General features: G+C 37.3%; 1 protein-coding gene across 5 annotated transcripts; it reads right to left on the minus strand.

The window, feature by feature from the left end:
• Nucleotides 1-55: 55 nt before the first annotated feature.
• LOC121506905 (inter-alpha-trypsin inhibitor heavy chain H3-like) lies at nt 56-15045 on the minus strand. 5 transcript variants are annotated; one of them, XM_041782933.1, is made up of 19 exons: nt 14908-15045; nt 12608-12768; nt 12409-12513; nt 11967-12129; nt 11755-11865; nt 9983-10111; nt 9764-9880; nt 9397-9565; nt 9209-9319; nt 8630-8811; nt 7130-7309; nt 6914-7035; nt 4699-4943; nt 4549-4599; nt 2810-2980; nt 2165-2330; nt 1257-1405; nt 994-1081; nt 56-802 (listed from the first exon to the last, which is right to left on the minus strand). In XM_041782933.1, exons 1-19 carry the CDS (start codon nt 14977-14979, stop codon nt 688-690), a joined length of 2607 nt encoding a protein of 868 aa, XP_041638867.1. In that variant the 5' UTR covers nt 14980-15045; the 3' UTR covers nt 56-687. The 5 variants fall into 5 exon arrangements, with proteins under 5 accessions (XP_041638867.1, XP_041638865.1, XP_041638869.1 ...); XM_041782931.1 differs by having other exon boundaries at nt 4684-4943; XM_041782935.1 differs by lacking the exon at nt 4549-4599.
• Between the last annotated feature and the right edge of the window lie 7966 nt (nt 15046-23011).

The following is a 23011-nucleotide window of genomic DNA, read 5'->3' on the forward strand; positions in this document are numbered from 1 at the left end:
GGGCTAAAGTCCAAACCTACATGCTTCAAATAAGAACAAGACTCCACCTTGTATGTTTGATTGAAGTGAATTTATTTAAGAGCCAAGTTTAAGGAACGATAAACAACATAAAGCTCATTCACTGGGAAACATTATTTGACGTCACATATCTCACTGAGGTTCATGGAAAACTGAGCCCTTATCAGCAAGTCTCATGTAAGGATCCACACATACCTTTGAACTGTGCTTACATATGATGCAATCCAATGAAAGAGGACAATCTCTGTTAACACAATGAAACGCAGCTCAAAGCAGCTCGACTGGTTTGACCACATCATGCAGAACCAAACATATCATGCCAGCTCTGTTTTTTTGTTCACAGAAGGGTCAGATAAACAACTTCCTGTCCCGTATGTTGTAAATCAATGTGGGCAAACTTCATGGAGTTGACTCTAATGATTCTTAGTGTTGCTCTGAATCATTTCAGATTTGCAAGGTCAGCTTCTGTTCCACCATAAATCTAACAGACAATACCCAGACAAACACTGACCAGTCCTTTAGGTTAATTTTCATTTATTCAGTTCATACGAGGCAACCAAAGATCTTTGACAAGTTTTATTGTTAAAAATGTCAAAGTATTGTTCCATGGTAAGTTATTGGCCAGCATGTTTTTACATCAATCTTTTCAATGATTCATCACTTTTCCCATTAAATTTGTGCAACGATGAATTCACCCATGGACCTCTGTAGGGCAAACTCAGAGGTGACGAGCCAGCAGTCTAGCATCGGAGCAGAGGGGATACTGTAGTCAGCAACAGTGGATCTGCAAATGATAACATAAAAGATCTTATTTTTGTCTATTAGAGCTTGACTGCACCACAGGGTTCATGTTTTATGAGCTTTTTAAGACCACAAGCCCAGGCGAGACAAAATGATTAGCTTAGCTTAGGGCTTGAAGGGTTAAATTCCTCTCAAACATGATTTTTTTCCATCATAATACGTTACAAAACATACCTGACAGCCTGCATCTCATTGTTTTGGATTTTGAGATTTGTATAGGGAGGGATTTGCTGCATCACCTCATAAGCTGCAGGATTAAGAGCTGGACACGGAGAGAGAAAAATTAAATTAAAAAGGAAAAGGTGGCACTTGAAGAGACATGCAACAGCATATTTGTATTCAGCAAATAATATCACACTAAATAACAAGCAAGTGTGAAAACATTTGTTGATTATTTCGTAACACTGATATCAAATCAAGCAAACAAATCCACCCACCTAAAATCCCTGTTAGGTTTCCATCTGTCGACTGTTGTCTGATAACAGGCCAGAGGAAACGAAGACCGCTTTTCTCATGAATCAAGAGGACGATCCGTGTGTCTCCGCTTACAAAATCTATTTCTTTTGGCCGTCTGATCACTGTCACGCTAAAAAAGAAAGTATATTATCTTACATTTATTATAGACTCTTTAGTCTCAGTATCAGCTGTAAATAATCATTTACATTAAACTGGACTTTCAATTAATAAGAAAGGAGCTTTAGTTTTGGTTTCCCCCCTCCCAATTAATCATTTGTGATTTTAGTGGTTACCCTTGTTGGGGTACTTTAAGAAACCCAGGTACCCAGTTGGGTCCCATTTCCCCCTTCCCTGACAGTGATATTATGTGAGTCCATCTGTCTGTTCAAAGTGTTCATAGTTTTGCTTTGTGACACATTCACTGCACTCTGGGGATCCCCATTTCACTAACTGTGAGGCTACTGAAAACAATAGTCTGGACCTCTGTTGAATTAAGTCAGTCACTTTAAAGGGGGTGAACATTTATGCAGTTACGTATTTTACAGCATATATTTCTATTCAATTGGCATTACATTGTAGAAATCTGTTTTCACTCAGACATTAAAGTTCATTAAAGTATTTTAAATTTTTCTTGAAAAAAAAAAATTATACTGACCATGATTGATTTTAAAAAAAACACTCAATCAATATAAGGTAAAACATCCAAGAGCAAAATACTTTTTACAGGCACAGGCGTATGTAAATTTGTCAAAGTACAAAACTATGTCTGTAAGAACTGCCACAAATTAAAGCCTGATTGCGCACATAGAAACTTTTGCATCATGATCACCACATGTCAGAAGGTGTGTTTCCTCACAGTATTATTCCTGAGATAACCATGTAAACTCACTTATCACGAGTAATGACTTCATCCTCCTGAAGATAGGTAGCTCTGCCCTGCGGGTCTCGTACAACGATTCTCAGGCCTTCAAGCTCAAACTTTGCACTAGCTGTGTGGATGGCAATCCTTCTGAATCCTCCCAGTGATGCATCAAGCTCACCGTTCACTAACAGCCCTAGAGCAAAAGAAACGGTGTTGGAGAAACAGATACTTTCCTTAAAGCTATTGTGAGGAGTTTTAACTGGGTGTGGATCAGATCCAAAAAACACTGGTGCCTCTACATGATATTCAGGAACAAACAAGTCCATCAGCGACAAGACTAATACTATACTATAGTTCCCTTCACTGTGATTAAAATTGCATTAACAAAACAACAAGACCCCCTGATTATACACTTATCAGTCAACATAGGCCATAAAGGCTGCATTATTGTTTGTTTTAATGCGTAAACTATGTTGAATTGAAATGCACAATATAAACCTGTTTGATTTGTAACAAAGTACAAGAAAAAAAACACAGTTTGCAATCATTTATAACAGACACAAAGAGACTTATAAGAAGAAGAGGAGAAGAAAGGCTGAAATATCAAAGTTTCATTGATTACGCTATTTTTTTAGAATTAATAATGATGGCACATCCAGAAACATTACTGACCTCCGTTAGGATGGTGAAGAAGTTTAAGATTGATGTTTCCAACGACATTATAACACAGTGGGAGAGTCTGGTTCTCAGTTTTATGTAAAAACTGGGTGGCATGAACAACTGGATTTGGAACAGGAGGTGGAGGGCGAGCTGGACGACGACGTGAATATCGGACAGGACTAGCTGAACAGAAGGAAAAACAGGAGCTAGTGAGGAACATGCACAGAGCAACATAGTCACAAATCCTTTTGACTGAATATGGATTACTTTCAAATAACTATTGCATGGGTATATTTCAAATTCATCTGGGAAACTGCCCATAAAAAGCATGCTGGGGGTAGAACTTCTCAAAAAATTATCTGAAGGTAATTGGACAAATATTCTCCGTCACATTCATTACAGGCCAATCAGAGTGACAGGTAAAAAATGAGGTTGTCAGGTATTTGCAGCTCCAGTAATAGCTTGATCTCGACAGGCTGGGGCTGTTGTAGTTTATAAACGGTGGAGCTTGTTGGTGCATACAACTTATTCTGAGGCCAGTTTGGAGAAGTGCAACAACATCTGCTAGTTTGGAGAAGTGCAACAACATCTGCTCTGCCAAGAGAAGCTTTCAGTGTGGCTCTTCGCTCTTGTTTTATTAAAGAAATACGATCTGATTCTGATAAAACTGCCACTATACTACATCTGCATCTAAAGCAAATCAATACCATAGTCATCAGCTTTCAGACTAAAACCCTGCTCATAGCTACTGTCTTGTTCCCCTCAAATGTTGCTGACTTGTCAGGTCTCTTTTCAGACCTGGTGGAGCTCCTTCAGACTGGGGCTTTGCAAGATGGATTTGCCTGATGAGAATCTGGCCAATCCATATGCTTTGATAGGTTATTCAAATACTTCCTTCTTCCAGGCAAATTATATCAGCATCAAGGTTTCATTATTCTGGTGTGATCAGAACTTCATAAATTTAGCTCTTGACCTTCTTGTTACCATCATGAAGCCCATTCATAATAATAATGTCTGAATGTTTCACCTTTTTACTGAGTTTATAAATCAGTCATGATCAATATAAGTTGGCTTTTTTGACAAAAAATGTACAAGACACCTCTTTAATGTCAAAGTGAAAACAGATTCCTACAAAGTAATGTCAATTAAATGAAAAGTACTCTCAGAAGAGGATTGCAAGACGTCTCTGATGACTAGATAAATACTGTTATGATTACTGGTGTTTTATGTAATTTTGTATATTATTAACACACTGGAGCCAGTTAATGTCAGTGCATTTAAATAAAAGAATATCATTTATTCATTAACTGACTGTTAACTTCTTTCAGATAGTAAACTGTTATGGAAATGAATTGTGAGCGGTAATGGTAAATTCCATACAGGTTTGTATGGAATTTACCATTACCTTCCTAGTTTTCTAACTTTATAAACTAAACTACACTCAGCAACTCTAGAAAACCAGATGATGAAGATATGGGGATGCAAGAAAAGTGATTATTTAAAAACGTTAATGTGGATTAAGTGAAAATTATTTATCAGTACAGAAAACATATATTTTAATTAGCCTAACAGCAAATTTCACTGAAAACTGGGAATTAAGAGTAAGAGTGATTTACTGGATCCTCTGTTTTGTATGTTAATATTGATTAATCAGCTTTGTTGTATATGACATTCATGTTGAATTGCACACTATCATTAGAATTATATTAACGCTATTCAGTAACTGCTTTCAGTCTGTGTTATTTTATCACCTGATGACAGATCATGCAGGCTTGTCCTAATTTGCATCTTTAGTTTCCCTTCTGAGAGAAAAAAAAATATGGAAAAATGTTTGTACAGTTGTTTTTGATTGTGTTTGCTGTTTTGTTCATAATCATTTTACTCACCAGAAAAAACAATACCTCTACGTAATGTGGAACGTGAAGAATCTGCCCCAAATGGCATAGCACTGCCTCTGTGGTGCTGTGACTGGGTGTGTGTGACTGGTTGGGTTTCACCTTCCTTGGGTTTATGAAGCACATCTGCACTCTCCCCCGGAGGCTTGGTGACCACCATGGATGTCAGTGGGGTCACAAAGCTGTACTTCAGCGACAGCTCCAGGGCCTCTTTCTTGGCACTCTCCTTCTCAGGACCAGAGAGCTGCAATCTGAGGCACAAGTGGTGTGTTTTACATGACCAAAGAAGAATAAAGACAGTTAAGGTATCCAGGTACTGGTGTCATTTCAGGAAATACAGCTCTTAACTTTTTTTTTTTTTTTTTTTAAATTTGATCAACACTACATTTTTCTTGCAATTTGATTGAAAAGGGCCAAATATTAAGCCACTATTTTGCTCTGGGCTTTGCTTTTGTAAGGAAAACTCTTGCATGTGTAGCACCCTGGTTAAATGTGTCAATGTGTTTTTTTTCTTTACATTTTCCTTCACAACATTTACGGGTTAAAATTGTTTATTTTTGTGAAAAACCAGTTCTAAATATATGTCCTGTAATATTTCACATTCTTGTCTTTACAGTAATAAGCAACAATTGAGAGGTAATTGTAAAACGCTATAATTTGAGACGGTCTTTGAACCAGTCATTCCCAGTAAAGAGTTGTGGACTGTTTTAGACAGGTATCACTGAAGAAAGACAAGTGTGTCACTTACAAAGCTGTAAACAGAGAGAGTTGTGTCATTGGAGGGTCCAAAAGAGTGCAGTCGCAGACAAGCAGACTATTCAAACCATTCATTGGTATGAGAGTCAGACTAATAACAGGGAGGTTGGGAAGTATTCATAATATACAAGCTGTTTTGAAGTATTGTAAATCAACAAGATAGATGTTGATAATACCACATATCACATAGTACTAAATTAGAAATTACCTGAAATCGTAGAATTAGATTGAGTTAGGCTGGGAAGGCGATCACTAGTCATCAATGTGCCTCCTGAGCTGGCTTACAGTGTACTATATTCTGAAATAAGAGTTTGGTTTATCATCTCTAATGTTATCCTGTGTTTGTCTTCTGTTAGATAAAGTTGCCCAAAGGTATGCACTGAATATTCATCCTACCAGATATTCTTCTACAGGTATTCTATTGTTATTTTTACTATTCTTCAATCCTGAAATTAATCTTTGATGCTGATGGCATAAAAAAGTACATTCAGGATATTATGCACAATGGTTATATCAATTCTTGCTAAGTTAGAACTTAAAGCCACGTCACAAATACAAACAACTGAATAAAAGTACATAATATCACAATATGCTGCCACCCTCTTGAGGCAAATTTAGAAGTTTAGATGATTGTATAGGCTTGATACTCAAATCTAGGACCAACCCATGAAACACCAAAGCATTGCAAGACAATGATAATTGTTGAAAAATATACTGTAAATCCTTATTACAGACAGATTCGCTAGCAATATCATGGCCTTTAACTCACAGTTGGATATCCCCATGTGACCACCAATTTTAAGTGAACCAGGAAAGTTCAAGAGTTGGTCAGTTAAATATATTTTCAATAGGAATGCAGGATATAGGCTTTTTGGCGATAAGTCAATATTTACAGATTTGTTTTAGCTAATACCGATATCCATACTGGTATTTAAATGCGCTTTTCAGACAAGAAATTTTAGTCTTTTGGACAAAGTTTGAGGATGAAATTCTCGGAGGAAATGGAGTCATTGGAGAAGTCAGAGTGTGAAATTAAAAGTACGGTCACCAGGGAATATAAAAATAAAAAGAAGAAAAGGAAAAGGTACCAAATTTTGGTGGCCATACTGACAATACATATGGGCCTAGAGGTGAATTATATAAAATATATTTGTTCCGGTTGCATTATTTCGTAGAGGATATGGACAGCCTCTGCTACTGTAGTGCTATGGTAGCATTTTTCAGAAAGGCTGCACATCTCAACAGAGCAACAGTTACTGATTAAGGTGTGCAATAAGCCTGCTGGCTGTGGCTGATAGATTTTTTATCAGGAACAGTTATATTATATATTATAACATAGTTATATAACATTGCTTCATTGTTATATAAATCTGCCATAGGTAACAAAGTGGTTGCATATCATTTTCATGATCATTGTGCTACTGACAACACAGATTATTATCAATGAAATTGACATCACACTCACTCTTTCTCGAGAAGCTGTTTGACTGTGAGGTAGGCCCAGACCCTCTGGATGTTACTGTCAGACACTGTCCCAGTCGACTCCACTGAAGGATTTGTCTCTGTAAACACCACCCTTGTGTTCCTCTGTCATTGTCCAAAAGAGTTCAGATGTGAGTGTCTCGAACTTTTAAATAGCTCTAAGAAATGCACAGCTGGTTGAAGAGGGGTAAGTACTTACTGAAATAGCAATGACTTGTGGAGTGAAGGTTTCAATGTCGTTGTCAGTGATTTGACCCGCCACAACAATCTCAGAGCCATTATAATACTGGCTGAAGTTAGTCTGGGTCACATTAACCCCACCCTCATAAATCATCGTCACATCTGTCAGCAAAGGAGTGGCCACCTCGTCATAGAAACCCTGTTAAAATCCAGTTTGGACTCAACATGAATGTTTAGTTTTTCCACAGTGACTACAGTATTTTATCAGTCTTTATGGTTGAGTTACAGTAGTGACTGAAATAGGGGTCAACCAATACTGTTTTATAGGACTGATACGGATACAGATTATAAATTTCTCATGAAACCAATAACCGATATTTGAAACCAATATTCATTTTCAGCAAAATGCAAATCTTATTTGTATAGCACTTTTCATACAAAACAATGTAGCACAAAGTGCTTTACACACAAATAGAGTAAGAAAGAGAGAATGCATGATTCAACCCCACCCCATCCCTGTCCCCTTATCTCCACCCCGTAATCTAAACACAATATTTGCAAGTATATTATAAAGCACATTGAGTTGTCAGACGACTAGAAAAGAGCTATACAAGCTCAAATCCATTTACAAAACCCATTTTATATCATGAGCAATCAATTCAGTAAATCCAGGAAGGTGTGCATTGAGGAAATGCCATCTTTTCAAAATGAGGAAACACTGAAGGTTAGGTTAAAATGTAAAAACAAAGTAACATAAAATGAAATTTAAGAAAAAATAAATTAAAATTAAATGAAAACAGAACAAAAAGATACTAAAATAAGAATAAAAGCACTAAAATAGTGCAATAAAACTGTATAAAATAAGTCTAATACACATAAAGAGAACATGGTAGATTATAATAAGAGGATAAAATACTAAAAGACAATCCTGATACTAAAACTAGATAGAGATAAATGCTTAAACACTCGAACAAAATTAAGTTAATGATATAAAATTTAGTTAAAGGCCAGACTGAAAATGAAGCTCTTGAGTTTGCTTTTAAAAACATTAAGATTATGTGCTGCCCTCAGGTCTTCAGGTAGGCTGTTCCACAGACGGGGGCTGTAGTAATAAAAGATGCCTCACAGTATGTTTTAGTTTTAACTTTGGGTACTGTTAACAGAGAATTTCCTGAAGACCTGAGGGCTCTACCGGGCTGATAAAGTAAAAGCAAATCAGACAAATAAGAAGGGGCAAGACCATTAAGACTGCTTAGCTCTCCACCCGACTCTTACAACATAGCCTGCTGTGTTGATTGGGTACAACTCATGTGACGTCTTCGCCAATCAGAAAGGGTTGTGGGCGGGACATTAGGTGAGAGAATGTGAGGAGAACTAAATCAGATGAGAGGATACACCAGCAGCAGAGCCAAAGTAGCAGACTTTTTGGTTAATTCATTATACTGGTGATCGATGAAGTGAAATGCTGATACCAATGATTGGTCAAACAAATTATCGGTTGACCCCTAGTTTAAAATACCTTCAGCTGTAAATCAGCATCAGAGTCTTCATAAATCCTCCGTGCCACACCGTTGTTCTGCAGTGACATCTTTTCAAGGAACTCAAACTTGACATCAAAGCCGAAACCGAGACAGTAGAGAGGGAATTTACCGTTGATGGCCTCTCTTACATTTGACTGAATTACTTCCAGATTTGTCACACCTGCAGACAGAAGACCATGGTCAAGATTAATCAAAGATGGAAAGTGAACTGAAATTCTAACCTGACAAGCCAGATAAGACGGTTTTGTATATCCTTTGCATGGGATGTATTTCACAACCACCCATACAAAGTGTTTGGGAAGGGCAAGATTTTTCAAAGTGGAACCGTATGCTGTGTGATCTGGCTGATTCATCTGCTTTGCAAGGTAAAAATCCCTTAAACTTTAAAATCAAATGACTATTCTATAATGAATTAAGGGTAAGTTGCAGTATAAAGAAGAATTTTGTGATGTGCTCACTGTAAATGCTTATATGTCAAAAATATTAACATTGAAATTGATCTATTTTGCTGCCTTAAAATGTATCAATGTCTGAGTGGTTGTGTATGTTATTGTAACCTGAGGTTGGGTCTCCATCTGTGAGCAGTATGAGGATAGATGCTGAGCCTTCTCTGGGATGTTCGTTTAGCATAGATGTTCCATCCAAAACTGCTTGGTTAATGTTAGTGGCTAAAAAAATTAAAATCAAATATTAGCATTCTGTTGTCAAATGTGTGTCTAAAAGTGTGTGTTATAAAAAGACTCACCTCCTCTGGATTGAATGTTCTGTGCAAAAGTTTTGGCACTAGCCACATTTTGTTCATTAGCTTGAACAAGTTCTCGTTTCCAGTGAAAAATGCTGCCATCAAAAGTGATCAGACCAAAGAAGTCATCTTCTGCCAGGTCGTTCAAGATATGAATCAGTGCGATCTGGGTCTGGTTAAAAACATTATTCACACATAAGAACTTTTGATTATTAAACATGAGATTATATAAAACTTAGCTGATGTGTATTTATTAATCTTCAGGCATAAAATGCTCAATCGATATCTCAAATTGACACTAAAACACTTTTTCTACGCCTACTTCTATGGTTGCATTTTGTCACAAACTCAGACTCTCATAAAACTGTACCTGTTGTATTTTCCTCCCGCGCATTGAGCCACTCTGATCAATGACAAAGATCACATTTTTTGGTATTCGGGCAAGATTAGATGGAGCAAAGTGATGAACAAAGTACCCCGATGATTTCTAGTGGAAGTAAGATCAGAGGTTGATTGGTTAGAAAATAACATTATGGTCACAAATTGCAATGCTACTGTTGCTAATAGATTTGTTAAAGGTGAGATTTACCTTGATGTCTCCAAATGAGGCATCCCTGTTGACGTCATAAACAATGACCAGATCTCCATTCATACCTTGCTCCCCACAGCTGTCACATGATTTCTGTTGATCCTCTGTTGGGTAGAAATACAGCCACGCCTGGAAACAGGGAAGTTAAGGTTTTATCTGCCTTTGCTTAATGTTAGAGCCATACAGTAATTTAGGTATAGTTCAGAATATTTTGCCTCATTTAAATAGTAATTTATTTATTTCATCTTTGTTTTTTTAAATGTAAGATGGTCTTACATGTAATCATTTTCTAATACTGGTTTATCATTGCATTTTTAGCTGATCAGGATATCTGTTGTGTGTCAAGAAATTTTTGTTTTCACTACATTTAGTCTTATGCTTTGTTTAAACACAGTTTGGCAACAAATTTATTTATAGATGCAGCAAAAATTCTCAGACATACAATAGCCTACACCAAATGAGATGGTACAGAAAATTTAGTGGAGAAAGTCTAATTAATGCATTTAAACATCAACAAGATAATGTGCAAAATGTGTCAGTTTATCTGTCAGTACCTGCTAGAATTCATTAAAATGGATTTAAAATCATACTGGTTTAATTCTGCATAATGCAAACCATCCGGTCAAAGGCACTGGGCAAATGGAAATGTTAGCGCTGATTCCTGACATGGGGCTCTTGATAGTGTCTATAAATTTTACTACAAGTCATAGCTCTTTGCACCCTGAACACTCACTTTCAATGGCAGAAAATTTGTATTGCTCTAATGGTTTTCCTCTGATGTAATGGGCAAACTGATGCCACTCGTTTTTTTTTCAAGTCAAGTTTATTGACGCATTGTCATAAGTATAATTACAGCCTGCAACTACTGCTTTTTTGTTTTTGTCAACTAAGGCTGGCCTTACACCAAAGGACTTTGCTAAACATTTTCAAAGACTCTTAAAAGACAAACATCTGAGACCCTCTCACATCTAGAGACAATTTGTCAGCAAGTTGCTGAGTTTTCAGTCTCAGACTGAGATTTAGGGGCCACTAACTTCACGACTAGAGTATGATAACGTTTAAGATTATTTTCCATCATGCATCTGGTAGAAATTCACAATGACAATTTTTGGGCACAGAACAAAATGTAGAAGGAGATAAAGATATCTTTTATAATCCAATTTTTTAAATCATTTACATCTAGATTCATCTACACTCACATTCATGTTTTTAAAAAATAAAGTTATTTAATGTGCTTACACACAACACTGGCTCCCATTGGTTGTGGGGGATGGTCGTGTCACTAAAAAACACAATTTGTATAGGACCAGACTAAAGACTTATGACAATATCAAACAGGTCTGATGCTGTCGTAATGCCAAGACTGAAGAAGGATGGCCTTAAAACTGCTTTGACTGAGTCTTATGACCACCTTACACCTAATGACTGAGACAACAGCAGTGTGCTACAACTTTAGCAAGATTTCGATGATTTTACTCTGACTTTGTAATTTTGTCTGTGACTTTGAAATTGCACTAAAAGTCGTTAGGTGTAAGGCCGCCTTAAGTTATTAATAATTTTAAAGTTGAACATAGAGAAGCTCAAAGTCATTATCGTCTTAAAAGGGTATCTTTTAGGAGCAACAGTTTCTTAAGCTGAGATTCCAACGAGCCAGAATGAATGTTAATAACATCATGGAGCCATTACGCTTTGTTTAATAGTAGAATTTTGGGTTGAGAGAGATGGTTATGGGGTAAACAAAGATCACACTATTGCACTCTTTCTATTAGTACCTGTTTGTCTGCAAGTGTTTTGGTGATGGCATTAGCCATGGCATTGGTGCTCAGTCCTCCTGTCACCTCCAAGAAATTGATCCCAGCATCCTCGTTTATGTGTACATCCACCTAGTAATGAGAATCAAAACAGATAAGGGTATGATGTCACTCCAGTCGTGTTTCCCTGGCTCATCAATCAGTCAATAAATGAATGAACAGGATATTCATACCTTGAAGTCTTTTACAGGCTGCATGGGTCGAGCGTGGATTTGCAGCTCATACTTGCCCAATTTGCGTTTCAGTAGTTCCTCATACGTAAGTTCAAAGGTGACTTTTTTGTGAGCTGCTACATTCACCGAGGTCTTGAATTCCTCAAGAGTCCTTCCAACAGAACTTCAACAGAGAAGATGATGGTATTAAAGGAGAGGTTCCCAGCGCCTACAACTCCTTAATATGACACAATGCATACTGATGAACTCTCATCAGAGGTCAAGCCCATCAGATCATTTTAAATCATATTTTTCCCTTTTTGAAATAAAAAAGAATGAGAAAGGCCAGAAAAAGTCAACAATTTGGCTACTAAAATTTTTTTCCCTGCATCATCCTCCAACAGGACACCCAAAATACACTGTAGAAATCCCCTGGCAGGATCTTATCTACTGATCCATGTACCTGACAATCCCTGCACTCTGACCTCGGGACACAGCATCAGTGTACTGCTGCTTAGCCGCTTCCTTAGCTTTCACAACTCCATCGTATGGCTGCCCATCAATAAACCTGAGGAACAATCACAAACTTTTGTTGGTATAAATGATTTATCATTTATTTATGTCAACTGTTAATATTGATGAGTCATGATTTTTTTACGGACATTCTGAATTTACTGATGAAGGCATTCTTAGGAATCCTGACATGAAACTCTATTTCCTTTGACTCGTTCATTCGATTGGCCACGCGGCTTTTGATGACAGTGGTTGCGTAACGACTGCTCACTGTTGAGTTGATGTGAAAGCTGTAGATGTCCCAGTCATCCTGTGCAAATACGAGAAACCCATTTCACTATTATTGGTAAATGACTTTGTTGATCCCTCTGACAGAGGACAGACTTGCCAAAGATCTGATGATGAAGTACAGTGTTTGCCTTCATTTACCAGAACATGGTGCCACGCCATCGTCTCGTCTTTATCTGCATAGCATCAGCTTGTGGGCCAATTGTGGCATTTATCTGGTACCTTATGCTGAGATATGGCATGGAAATACTTGTATGCAGCCCAAATGGTAACCACATACGCTTTTCCATGCCTTCAAACTTGAAGGTATTTTCTCCTCTGGGAAACTTACATAGGTTAAGCACTTTGCTCAAATATTAGTTTGGACTTTTGGGCCATGTGTGGCAATAGTGGGAGATTAGGCCAAAAAAAAAAAAACAAAAAAAAAACAACAAAAAAAAAAAAAACGCTGACCCAGACTTCTGACCAAGAGTCAAACACAAATGGACACAAATCGGACTTTTCCCCTCCCATATTTATTTTCTACTAAAAGGATGGCTTAGTCACCTTAGGGTCAAAATGAGGCAAAAATCTAGAAAAATGCAGCCAGTTATTTTATTTACAGTAAACAGCATGTGTTGCAATAAGCAACAGCAGGCCTGGATTAAACAAATTGCAAAACATCAAAAACAAAAGTCTGAGCTCAACACAATGTCTCCAGCCTACTCTTCTATGGGAATGTACCTGGAGACAATTAATTAAGTCTTAAAACCTATCCACTCTCAGAGGCAAAGTTACTAACTGTAAATATGATAAACTTCTGATAAATAATTAAACAACATAAAAGAAAATCACACAAGTTAGCAAGATTCTCTAATAACTTTTAAAAAGAACATTTCCTGTGATAGTTTAAAACACCCCTCCACCCCTGTTTGTGTTTGTAGTTTTCTCAGTGGACTCAGATTTTTTTTAAGATAGCCTAGTTTTTATTCTTGATATTTGTGTGTCTAGAAAATGGAGCATGATTCAGAAATCAGTGTTCTTTATGATACACAGTTCATGGAATGTTAGTCAAAATAAAGTATTCAACTTTGACTAAGTTGTGTGATCCTTTGTGCAGTAAACATATTTATTAAAAAATAATCATTGATACTGAGCTTGAAGAATAATTTAAGCTTTTGGCCAGATTTGACCCATCATTCACTTCTGAACATGGACCAGATCAAAGGTTTGGTAAAGAAAAGGTTATGTTCTGGGAATTGCATGGAGTTTGGTCTGCCAGTCACATGGGGGCCAAAATTCCTTACCAAATCTCCCTTGTTCATGTTTTCCATATGAGGCCCAGCAATGAGCCATATAAACTGTTTCATTAGGTTTAGTCCTGGTAGAGATCCAGCTTTGTTATGATTCAGGCACTGCTGTCACACACTTGGGCCAGATCAGGGCTGTAGTTCAGGTTCCAAATGTAGGCCACATTTTTGCTGTCCATTTGGCTCATATCTGAGCCAGAGGAGTTATGCTATCAGGGAATTTTTCCTACCAATGTAACTTTTCTGTGTAAAATTTTCATAGATAAATCACCTTATTTTTTCTCTCAAAGTGCACAAGACTGATACTTTTAACTTAAAATTGTTCAAATTTTTCTCCCAGGGGGCCTGCCCCTGCCCCCTTCAGAAAGTTTGGAGTTTCCCCACCTTAGTCTCCTAAAATCCTGTGGGAAACACTGATGTAAAACAAAGGTGAATGCATCAGTGAATGTCATTGGTTTAGGTGGAAAACGCCCCATTCTGAATTCTTTTAATCTGATAGTTTAATGCGGAGTATTCCTGTTATGCCTAACTTAATGATTAACATCATGGGGACCAGCTTACTGTCCTCAAAGGGAGCATAGTCCCAAACCAATCACTGTGTAAACAGGTTCACACACTAATACACACAAAGGGTTTTGTTGTTAAACACAAACTTTCAAGAATTCCCTTCACCATCAGCTTCATTTCAAAGCTTACAACATTTCATTGCTAGTATTTAACCGAGACAAAGTTCAGTGTGGTGAAATTTTACACAAATGCTGAAAAGTCACACCAAAGCTTCAGATTTGTATTAATTTACCAGATTAAGGTCATTGACACTGGGTTTTTTTTTCTTTTTTTGTCCGCTCATACACAGTATGCAAGTTTCTTACCTTGTCTGCAAGTGTGGTAACCAAAGCTGACAGCAGCCCAAAAAGGACCAGCTGCACTACAGCTCGTGCCATGATGCCTCCCACCAGAGTGTGAGCCAGACAGCTGGAGCTCTCTTTTTAAACTCAGAGGAGGACAGCATGTGTACATACGATTTTTAACAGGCCAATCTCTTTTTTGCCTCTCTAATTTGCCCAGAGAAGACAATCACGCCCACCCATGAAAACATACTACCACCCTCACGTACACTCTTTCGGTAAGTATCATAGCCCATATGAGCTTTGCTGTCAGCACTGAGACTTATTGCTCAGATTTTGGCACCAAATAGAGAACTCTTCTTGCAAATAAAGACAACATTTTAAGTAAATTTACATTTAACTCATCTCTCGGTGAAAGAGACGAGTGAATAAAACTATATATAATAGGGGTTTAACGGCATGGAAAAATTTCGGTTTGTTACGTTTTCTGCACGGTAATTAAAGCAAATAAATAACAGATTTATATACATATATATATATATATATATATAAAATTTAATTAAATTGTATTAAAATAAATAGGCTGAATAAATCGCATTTTAATAATTAATAGTTATGCAACCTCCTTTCAAAAGGTCTTCAATGAATAAAAATATTAATAAATAACTACATTCTTGAATTACTAGGTTATTTCAATTGATATATTGACATATTTATACCCATTCTTAAACTCTAAAATTTCCCACCCAACGTGAACACATCATCATACAACCATAAGTTAGCTTGTTAAGTATGCTAATTAACGTCTATCCTGCTGATTTCAACACAGACTTCAGCACTGGATTACTTTTTTAACCAATGGGACCTACTACAAAGTTTGGGGGAACTTTTCACAGCCCATCATGGTGTATAAAGAGGTTAGAGCTGCGTGAAATCTGAGGATAACTTTACCTATGACGCAGCTGCAGACATGATAGAGTCCCCTCTCCCCCTCCTCCGAGGCTGACAGTTGAAGGTACCGCATTTAAAATTCATTTGATTCACAAAATCAGAGCACCATTGTTATGATTAAAAAAAAAATTCATAACCAGCTGTTGAGAATCTTGTTCATCCTCGTTACGGTGACGTTCTTGTTAGAGGGGTACCTTTTCAAATGCTTTGATTGATCCGCTGGATGACTTGCTGTCAGCGACACACATGCTGAATAATGTCTACCAGCGCTACTGGTGTTGTCTTTGTCCGCTGTTGTATTTTACTGGGAAACAAAGTGTTCCTAAACAGGACACTTTTATCTGGGGATATTTAGGCTGTTTCTGTCGTTTGCTGTGGATGTGTGGTTGCCAGGCTAGTGTGGAAGTGAGTTGGTTTTCTGTCTGTGTATGAGCTTCGTTCCACATGTATCCGTTCGGTGCACGTCTGTACCATACTGAGAGGCCCATACCAAACTGATATGGTACGAATACACGTACCTTTACACCCCTATACTATACTTTCACTGGAGATTAAAAAATATATTTATCATGGAAAGACACGTCTTTCAAACAAATTTGTCTGAATAAAGATTGTGGCATTATGCAAACGTGGAAGGATTTAAAGTGGCACTTTACTGATTTCACCTGCAAATTTGTTTCTCTTTCCTCAAGAAGTCAAACATTCAAGAATTTTTTTTTCAATGGCTCTGGAAATCAATTTAAAGATAATTTTTAAAAAAGTCATGACGCTTAGCAGACCATTTTTTTGTTTGCACACAGTGACTGTGTTTTCTACACGGTGCAAAACTGGTGGCAGAATGTGAGTTTGCAGTTGCTTGTGGTCATTTCATATCTGAAAGTTATGGACCATCTCGATGCCTTTTCCATTTTTATTGACAGGCAGATGAAGACTAGCTGTCTCACTAGGACAAGCTAACCCTTAGCAATAAAGTGCAATTTATTTACTCCTCAGTCAGAACTCTATCAGTGACTTGGTCAAACACTCAGTAGGGCTGAGTTTGAAACACGGCACATGACATGTGCCACGGCACGCAGAATTTGTGTCGCAGTACATGGCCTTTGAGCCGTGGCCTACGAATTTGTGCCGTGACACACGGTTGTGGCACACGTCATTCACAGTATGCTACAGTCATTTCTGGCACATTTCATGGCTAGTCATGTTACATGATGTCATTCTTGTGAAATACAGGGCAAGTCCTGGCAGATGACATCAATACTAAGGGGTTTGCTTGCAACACTTGATGATGTCAGCGTGGATTTTTTTTTCTTTATTTACAATGTTAGTGCAATAACGTGATGTAATTAAATGATTGAATTGATCATAAGGTCCATTTACGGGAATGCTTTACATACCTGTCGTGGCCTTAACCTTGTAAAGCAGATAGATACATCCATTTTTGTGTTTCTCACTGGCGATTCCATCTTGCAAAGCTCCCTTCTGAATCATTTGGGCCCGGTTAGAAAGTGACAGGACCAACCAGCGACAAGGGGCAGTACTTTTGGGCATTTCGAGCTTGTCATGACATAAGCAAGCAGCAACAAGAGTCTGGTGCAGATATGGCGGAAGACATTAGTGTGGATGCTGCTAAAGCATCCGTTTTATCAGAAGTTGATGATATTTCTTCATTAAAAGAAGAACAAAGAACAGCATTGAGTTGTTTTCTTTTCAAAAATGACAAAAGTCGTGAACTGACATGTCTACAGTGGCCATGGTTCAAGTTATGCAGTTCTGTATGGAGTTTACTCCTTAATAGTGGCTACATCATGTGTTTTGTTGCTCTGATTGACCCGTAGAGATGTGACAGAATGTTCATCCAATCACCCGAGTTTTTTTTTCAAAGCCTCTGCCCTCTCCCAAATGCTGTGTGTGAGAGGTTTTCCAGATGGATGTGTGAAACACATTCATCCGGCGTGTCAGGTTACTGCAGCCTGCCACGCCACACTGAATTTGTGTCTAGGGGTCCATGAATGACAGGGGCCCAGAGAGGCCCCTAATACAATTATAATACTAAAAAAATAATATGACACTCAGTAATAAACATACAATCACACATATATTTTATTTACAATGTATTGGTAACACTAAGTTTATTTGTTTTGGAAAAATTTCTCAATGCCCGCCTTCCCTCTCTATTTACATAAAAAGGTTAAGTCCACCTGCTACGTGAGGCAGCTTGCAGAGCGCTAACTTTTCACAGACAGCGAGTGGAGGCGGAGACGACAGGATGCCTCATAAGTCAGGGAGTAAAAAAAAGACAAGAAAAAAGCTCAGACAGGAAAAAGAAGTGGAGGTTCGACAGTATGTCACCCCGTTCTTTCACAGGCAAGGTGGGTCCATTAGTGGTTCATGTGATGGAAAGTTCTGGAACATTAGCCTGTTGCCTATTCCTAACTTTGTACATACTTTATAAGCTAGCTCACTTTTCTCCCCATATAAGCTCATATTTCTGAAGAAAACTCAGGATTTATATATTTCACTGTCGTTTTAGTTAAATAATCAATGCAGGCAAACGTTTAGCAAGCTGCTCTGCTCATATTCAATCAGTCAAAAAATGACTCATGTTCCGAACAGACACGTCAAGAGCAGCAGCAGCTATCTGTCAATCCCCCCTGCCCCACCTGAGCAAGCTCAAGTACCCCCCAAGGAAGGAAGTGAGCACCTGTGTGTTAAATAAATCGATTATTTTGGAGAAAAAACATTAAGGAATAAAAAATCATTCTGAAATAATAAAGTCTATAGTCTGTATTTATTTCAGAACGATTTTAATGGTTTAAAAAGCATCAGCTATCTCTGAAATATAATGTTTGGTCAGTAGTTTGGGATGGTCAGCCCCCTGCTTTGCAGGAACAGAGAACATTTCTAGTGCGTGCAGACTGGGTGACTGCTTTCAATCCAATCAGAGAAATGTTTACATTTTCTGGAAATCAGAAGATTAAATAGCAACAACCATATAGCCTCATATATGTATTTTTCACCACAAATCTAATGCCAACACCTGGGAGTCTACAGTTTTAGAGATAAATTAGACCTGCATGTGGGGCTACAAGAGGGAGACAGTGAGCAGTAGAGTATTGGTAGTAAAATCAGATTTTCCTCTGTTATTTTTGGTCAAATCACTGAAAACACCATTAAGTAAAACAAAATGGTTAGGCCACCTGAAATGGTGATTATGATGCTATTACAAATGGTATGACATTATAGGAAATACTAAATTTATATAATGTGAGCCTACTTTACTTAGTTTAACATCTGCTGCTGATTTTATTCATTATCATTATTATTATCTATTTTATGTATTTTTATTGTTTGCTTGTTGCATCTTGTTCTATAGATGTTAATGTTCAAAGTACAATAAATCATTAAAGGCAATTGCCTTTTCGCCGTTTTGTTTTTGGTGATGTTTTTAGCTGAGATTTTATTTGTTTCTCCACAGATTATAATTGCATTTCATTTTAATGGAAGAGGTTATTTTGTATTTAAGTTTTGTATTTTCAGGTAATTAATCTTAAGAGAATTCTATGGTCAAGTATTTAAAGAAGGAGATGGGTTTTGGAATTTAGAGTATCAATCTTACAGCAAATAACTGAAACTAAATGAATTTCATTGTATTTTCCAGTGCTTCCCCTACCAAGTAACTACCATGTAGTTCTTTTCACAAATATGGGAATAATAGTCAAAAATATCATTAAAATTGTTTATTGTAAAACAGTATCAAAATTTTCCGCCAGCCTAACAACCGGCTGTGGGGGGCCCAGTAAGACTTCTTTTCATGGGGCCCAAAATCCCTGGTAGCACCGCTGCCCTCACTAGTTTCACCTGGGCCTCATTAGTCACACCTGTCTCTCTGTCTGCAATCACTCCATGTATATTTAGGTTCTGTGTTTCTCCCTGTAGTTGATTAAATTTGGTTTGTTTTATCTGCACTTGGGTTCCCCTTTTGATTTTTTTTGCCACAGCCTGACAACGAATTTGTGCTGTGACACACAGCTGTGTGTCATTCTCGGCATGCTAAAGTCATTCGTGGCGCATTTCATGGTTAGTCATGTTATATGACGTTATTCTCATGAAATACAGGTTCAAAGTCCTGGTAGATGACATCAATACTAATGGGTTTGCTTGCAATACTTGACAGGGCACTGTTTGATGGCAACAGATACACCTGTAGATGATATGAAATATAATTTTTAAAAAGTGCATAGAATATAATGAACTGAAAAATGTCATATGTCGATCCATTTGTATGGAAAAAAAAATTAAAACATGAACCTTTTGTAACATAACTTGCCTTTTTTAATATATGTGTAATCATACACTGTTGACTGATTGGTTACTATGTCTGCCTGCAAGGGATCTGGAGGTGTAGGTCCTGGGCAATAAAGGCACATTGTTTCCTCCGGGACACAGCAGATTGGTGGATCCCTCTCCCTACTTCTCAACTCCACCAGAATGTCACGTGGGGGTGGAATTTCCTTCTTCATATACAAATATTCAGTCATTATAGATACTTTCCTGTCATTGTCAGAATATGAAGATAGCTCAGCCACGGTCATGCAGTTCTGTCTCCAGGTCATCAATGTCATTTATGTCATTTGTTTGCACATCTGGATTTGGTAGAAGACGTGGAGACTCTTGAAAAATCCACCACATGGCTAGCATATGGTGATGGGAACGCCTAGACCCTCTACATGGGCAGTCCCACTTTCTGGACACAGAGTCAAAAGTGACAATAGTCCGGCAAAATTTACACCAGTTGTCTTTCATGTTTGTGTAAACTGAAAAGAATACCCGGCTCTCCGAGTAGCCTTTATCACCACAGAATATGGGATAAACGGTGTCTATGCCATTGTTGAGGGCACTTTTGTACAACTCTTCACATTTTTCTGCCCAGACCTTTGAAATTAGTCCTTTCTCCTGCATGTCCTTCAAAGAATTTAGAGTCAGATTGGCAGGTGGGCTGTAAGGATCTGCCTGCTGTGTCCTCTCCAGATGTATGCACTCTTTGCCAGGGTTTCCTGATGCTGCTCCAATCTTCATCAGGTGCTGGCAGTAGTCCACTTCACATTCCATTACTGGTGTGGTGGTTGATTTTATGACTTGTATCAGAAATAGAAGCCCATAAAGGTGCTTAGGGGTGACATATATTCTGTTCAGGGGGTCAATGCACATTTTGGATGTCGTTTTTAAGCCATGCATTATCTTTGATGTCTTCTTAAGTTATTGGACACATTAAAAGTGGTGCCACAGAGTCAGTGTCAGGTTTTCTGAAAAAGGCTTCTCATTTGAAGACTACTTTCAGTTGCATTTTCCTTTGTGCTGTCTGGCTTGCCTTCATTAATAAAGTTACACAATCAATGTTTAGTTGTGAAGAGACTAGGCTATTTAAAAAGCTGAAAGCTGAATTTTAAAATGGCACTTAAAAAGTCTGGGACCATGGATTAAAAGTTCCCTTTCCGTCATCAAATAACCACTTCAGAGACCCTACAGAAAACATAGGCCTATATGTTCTTGACAGATCAAAGATGTGGCATTGTTGTAAAAGAAAACATGAGATGCACATTCATCAATGGGCTTTCCAACAAAAGTAAGCTTCAGACCCTTACTTTTTTGAGGGGCTTTTTTGCGATGTATGACATTTTCTTGTCTTTTATCATTCAAAGATTTAAAAATCATGAAATGTGTATATATACATTTTTTCTCCCACATACAAATATTAACACAACAAAAGTCCAGGTCTTACTTTTAGCCTCTATAGTTTCCTTTACAGTTTGTATTTTCAAAACAGAAATGAAGATGCTTCTGGCCTATGTAATTATATTCTGTAAATGTTTTGAAAGATATTTGTGTCATACCTTTTCAATATTATTATTTGAATAATATTTACAACTCTCTCTGGTTTGGTGATACAATGTGTGAGTAGCCTACTTTCTGACTAAACTATTACAATTATTCAACATTGAAAAATGCTATGTAAAAATTTCTCTTGGTGTTGTCTAGTAGGTCACTTCCAATGTCAGGCCTTGCAAGTAAAAAGAAAGTCATACATGAGAGCAAAAGCATTGTGTAATTTTTACCTTTTTTTTCTGGGCAGAAATCCCTGTGAAGACAACTAACACATTTTTATTAGATTTATTTATTTTTTATTCATGCAAATGCGATCAAAACAGTAGAATTCAGAATGGCAAACCAAAATTTAACATATACAGTTTGACCTCTTATTGTTTAAGACATTTTCAATAATTAGTACTGTTTGTATTCCTTTGGTTGCATTCTGATTGGGTAGCACCTTTCCCACTTCAGTCATCATTAGCTCAACATTTAGCCCTTAAGAAATCCCCCCACTGCACTCTTAATGATTTAAGCACCAACAAAAATGGTTTAAAAGTTAAAATCTTTTTAATAACCACAGGGTGGACTGAACAAAAATTGATTCATAAATGTGCGATTCAAATGTTTGCACCCGCCAGTTGTTCCTGTGCTGGAGAAACGACTTGATCTGAAAGATACTGTCCGCTGATGATAGCACTGAGAGGGAAAACTGTAACTAAACATGGATGAGAAATCGTCAAAATTCATGGGACGGCCAGCTGTAAGTTTTCTTTCTTTAACTTCAATTATTTACAAAATTACTGAGCATCAATATAAAAGAAACTCATTTTTTTCATTTATGTCTACATCATGGTTGCAACAGTGCATGCAACGTTGGAGGGGTTTTTCTCTCAAGGCCTGAAGCACAGATGCTACGTTAAAGACAGTAGGATTTTATTTAAACTGTAATCATTAGTTTATTTAGAAAAAACATCCACAGTAAACAGTTCAGTGCTTGAGTATGTCATCCTACACTGAAAGAAAAAGTTCTCTGAATCTACTTAATTTTAATGTGTACATCGGTCCCACACAATCAAAATTTGTAGATCCGACATCCTTTTCCTCTTTATCCCAACCTAACTATTACTCTTTAGACCAAAATGTTTCAATCAGATTAGACTGTTTAAAAAAAATCATATTGAATCAGCATATTATTTTTAAGTTACTATTTCTCCAATCAGTTGTTTAATAATGTTATTTCATTAAGTCCAGGATGTTTGATTTTCATATGGAACGTCAACTTAATTTTATCATGTTGATAATATGCAAA

The sequence above is a fragment of the Cheilinus undulatus genome, linkage group 3 (genome assembly GCF_018320785.1).
Source record: "Cheilinus undulatus linkage group 3, ASM1832078v1, whole genome shotgun sequence".
Taxonomy (NCBI): domain Eukaryota; kingdom Metazoa; phylum Chordata; class Actinopteri; order Labriformes; family Labridae; genus Cheilinus; species Cheilinus undulatus.

Excerpts from the sequence above, each read along its gene's own strand:
- LOC121506905 (XM_041782931.1), bottom strand. The coding sequence starts at position 14,979 with ATGGCACGAGCTGTAGTGCAGCTGGTCCTTTTTGGGCTGCTGTCAGCT. Across the intron at positions 12,130-12,408 it reads CAGAGTGCAGGGATTGTCAG|TTCTGTTGGAAGGACTCTTG; the intron begins GTACATGGATCA and ends TCTCTGTTGAAG. Across the intron at positions 7,310-8,629 it reads ATGCTGATTTACAGCTGAAG|GGTTTCTATGACGAGGTGGC; the intron begins GTATTTTAAACT and ends GGATTTTAACAG.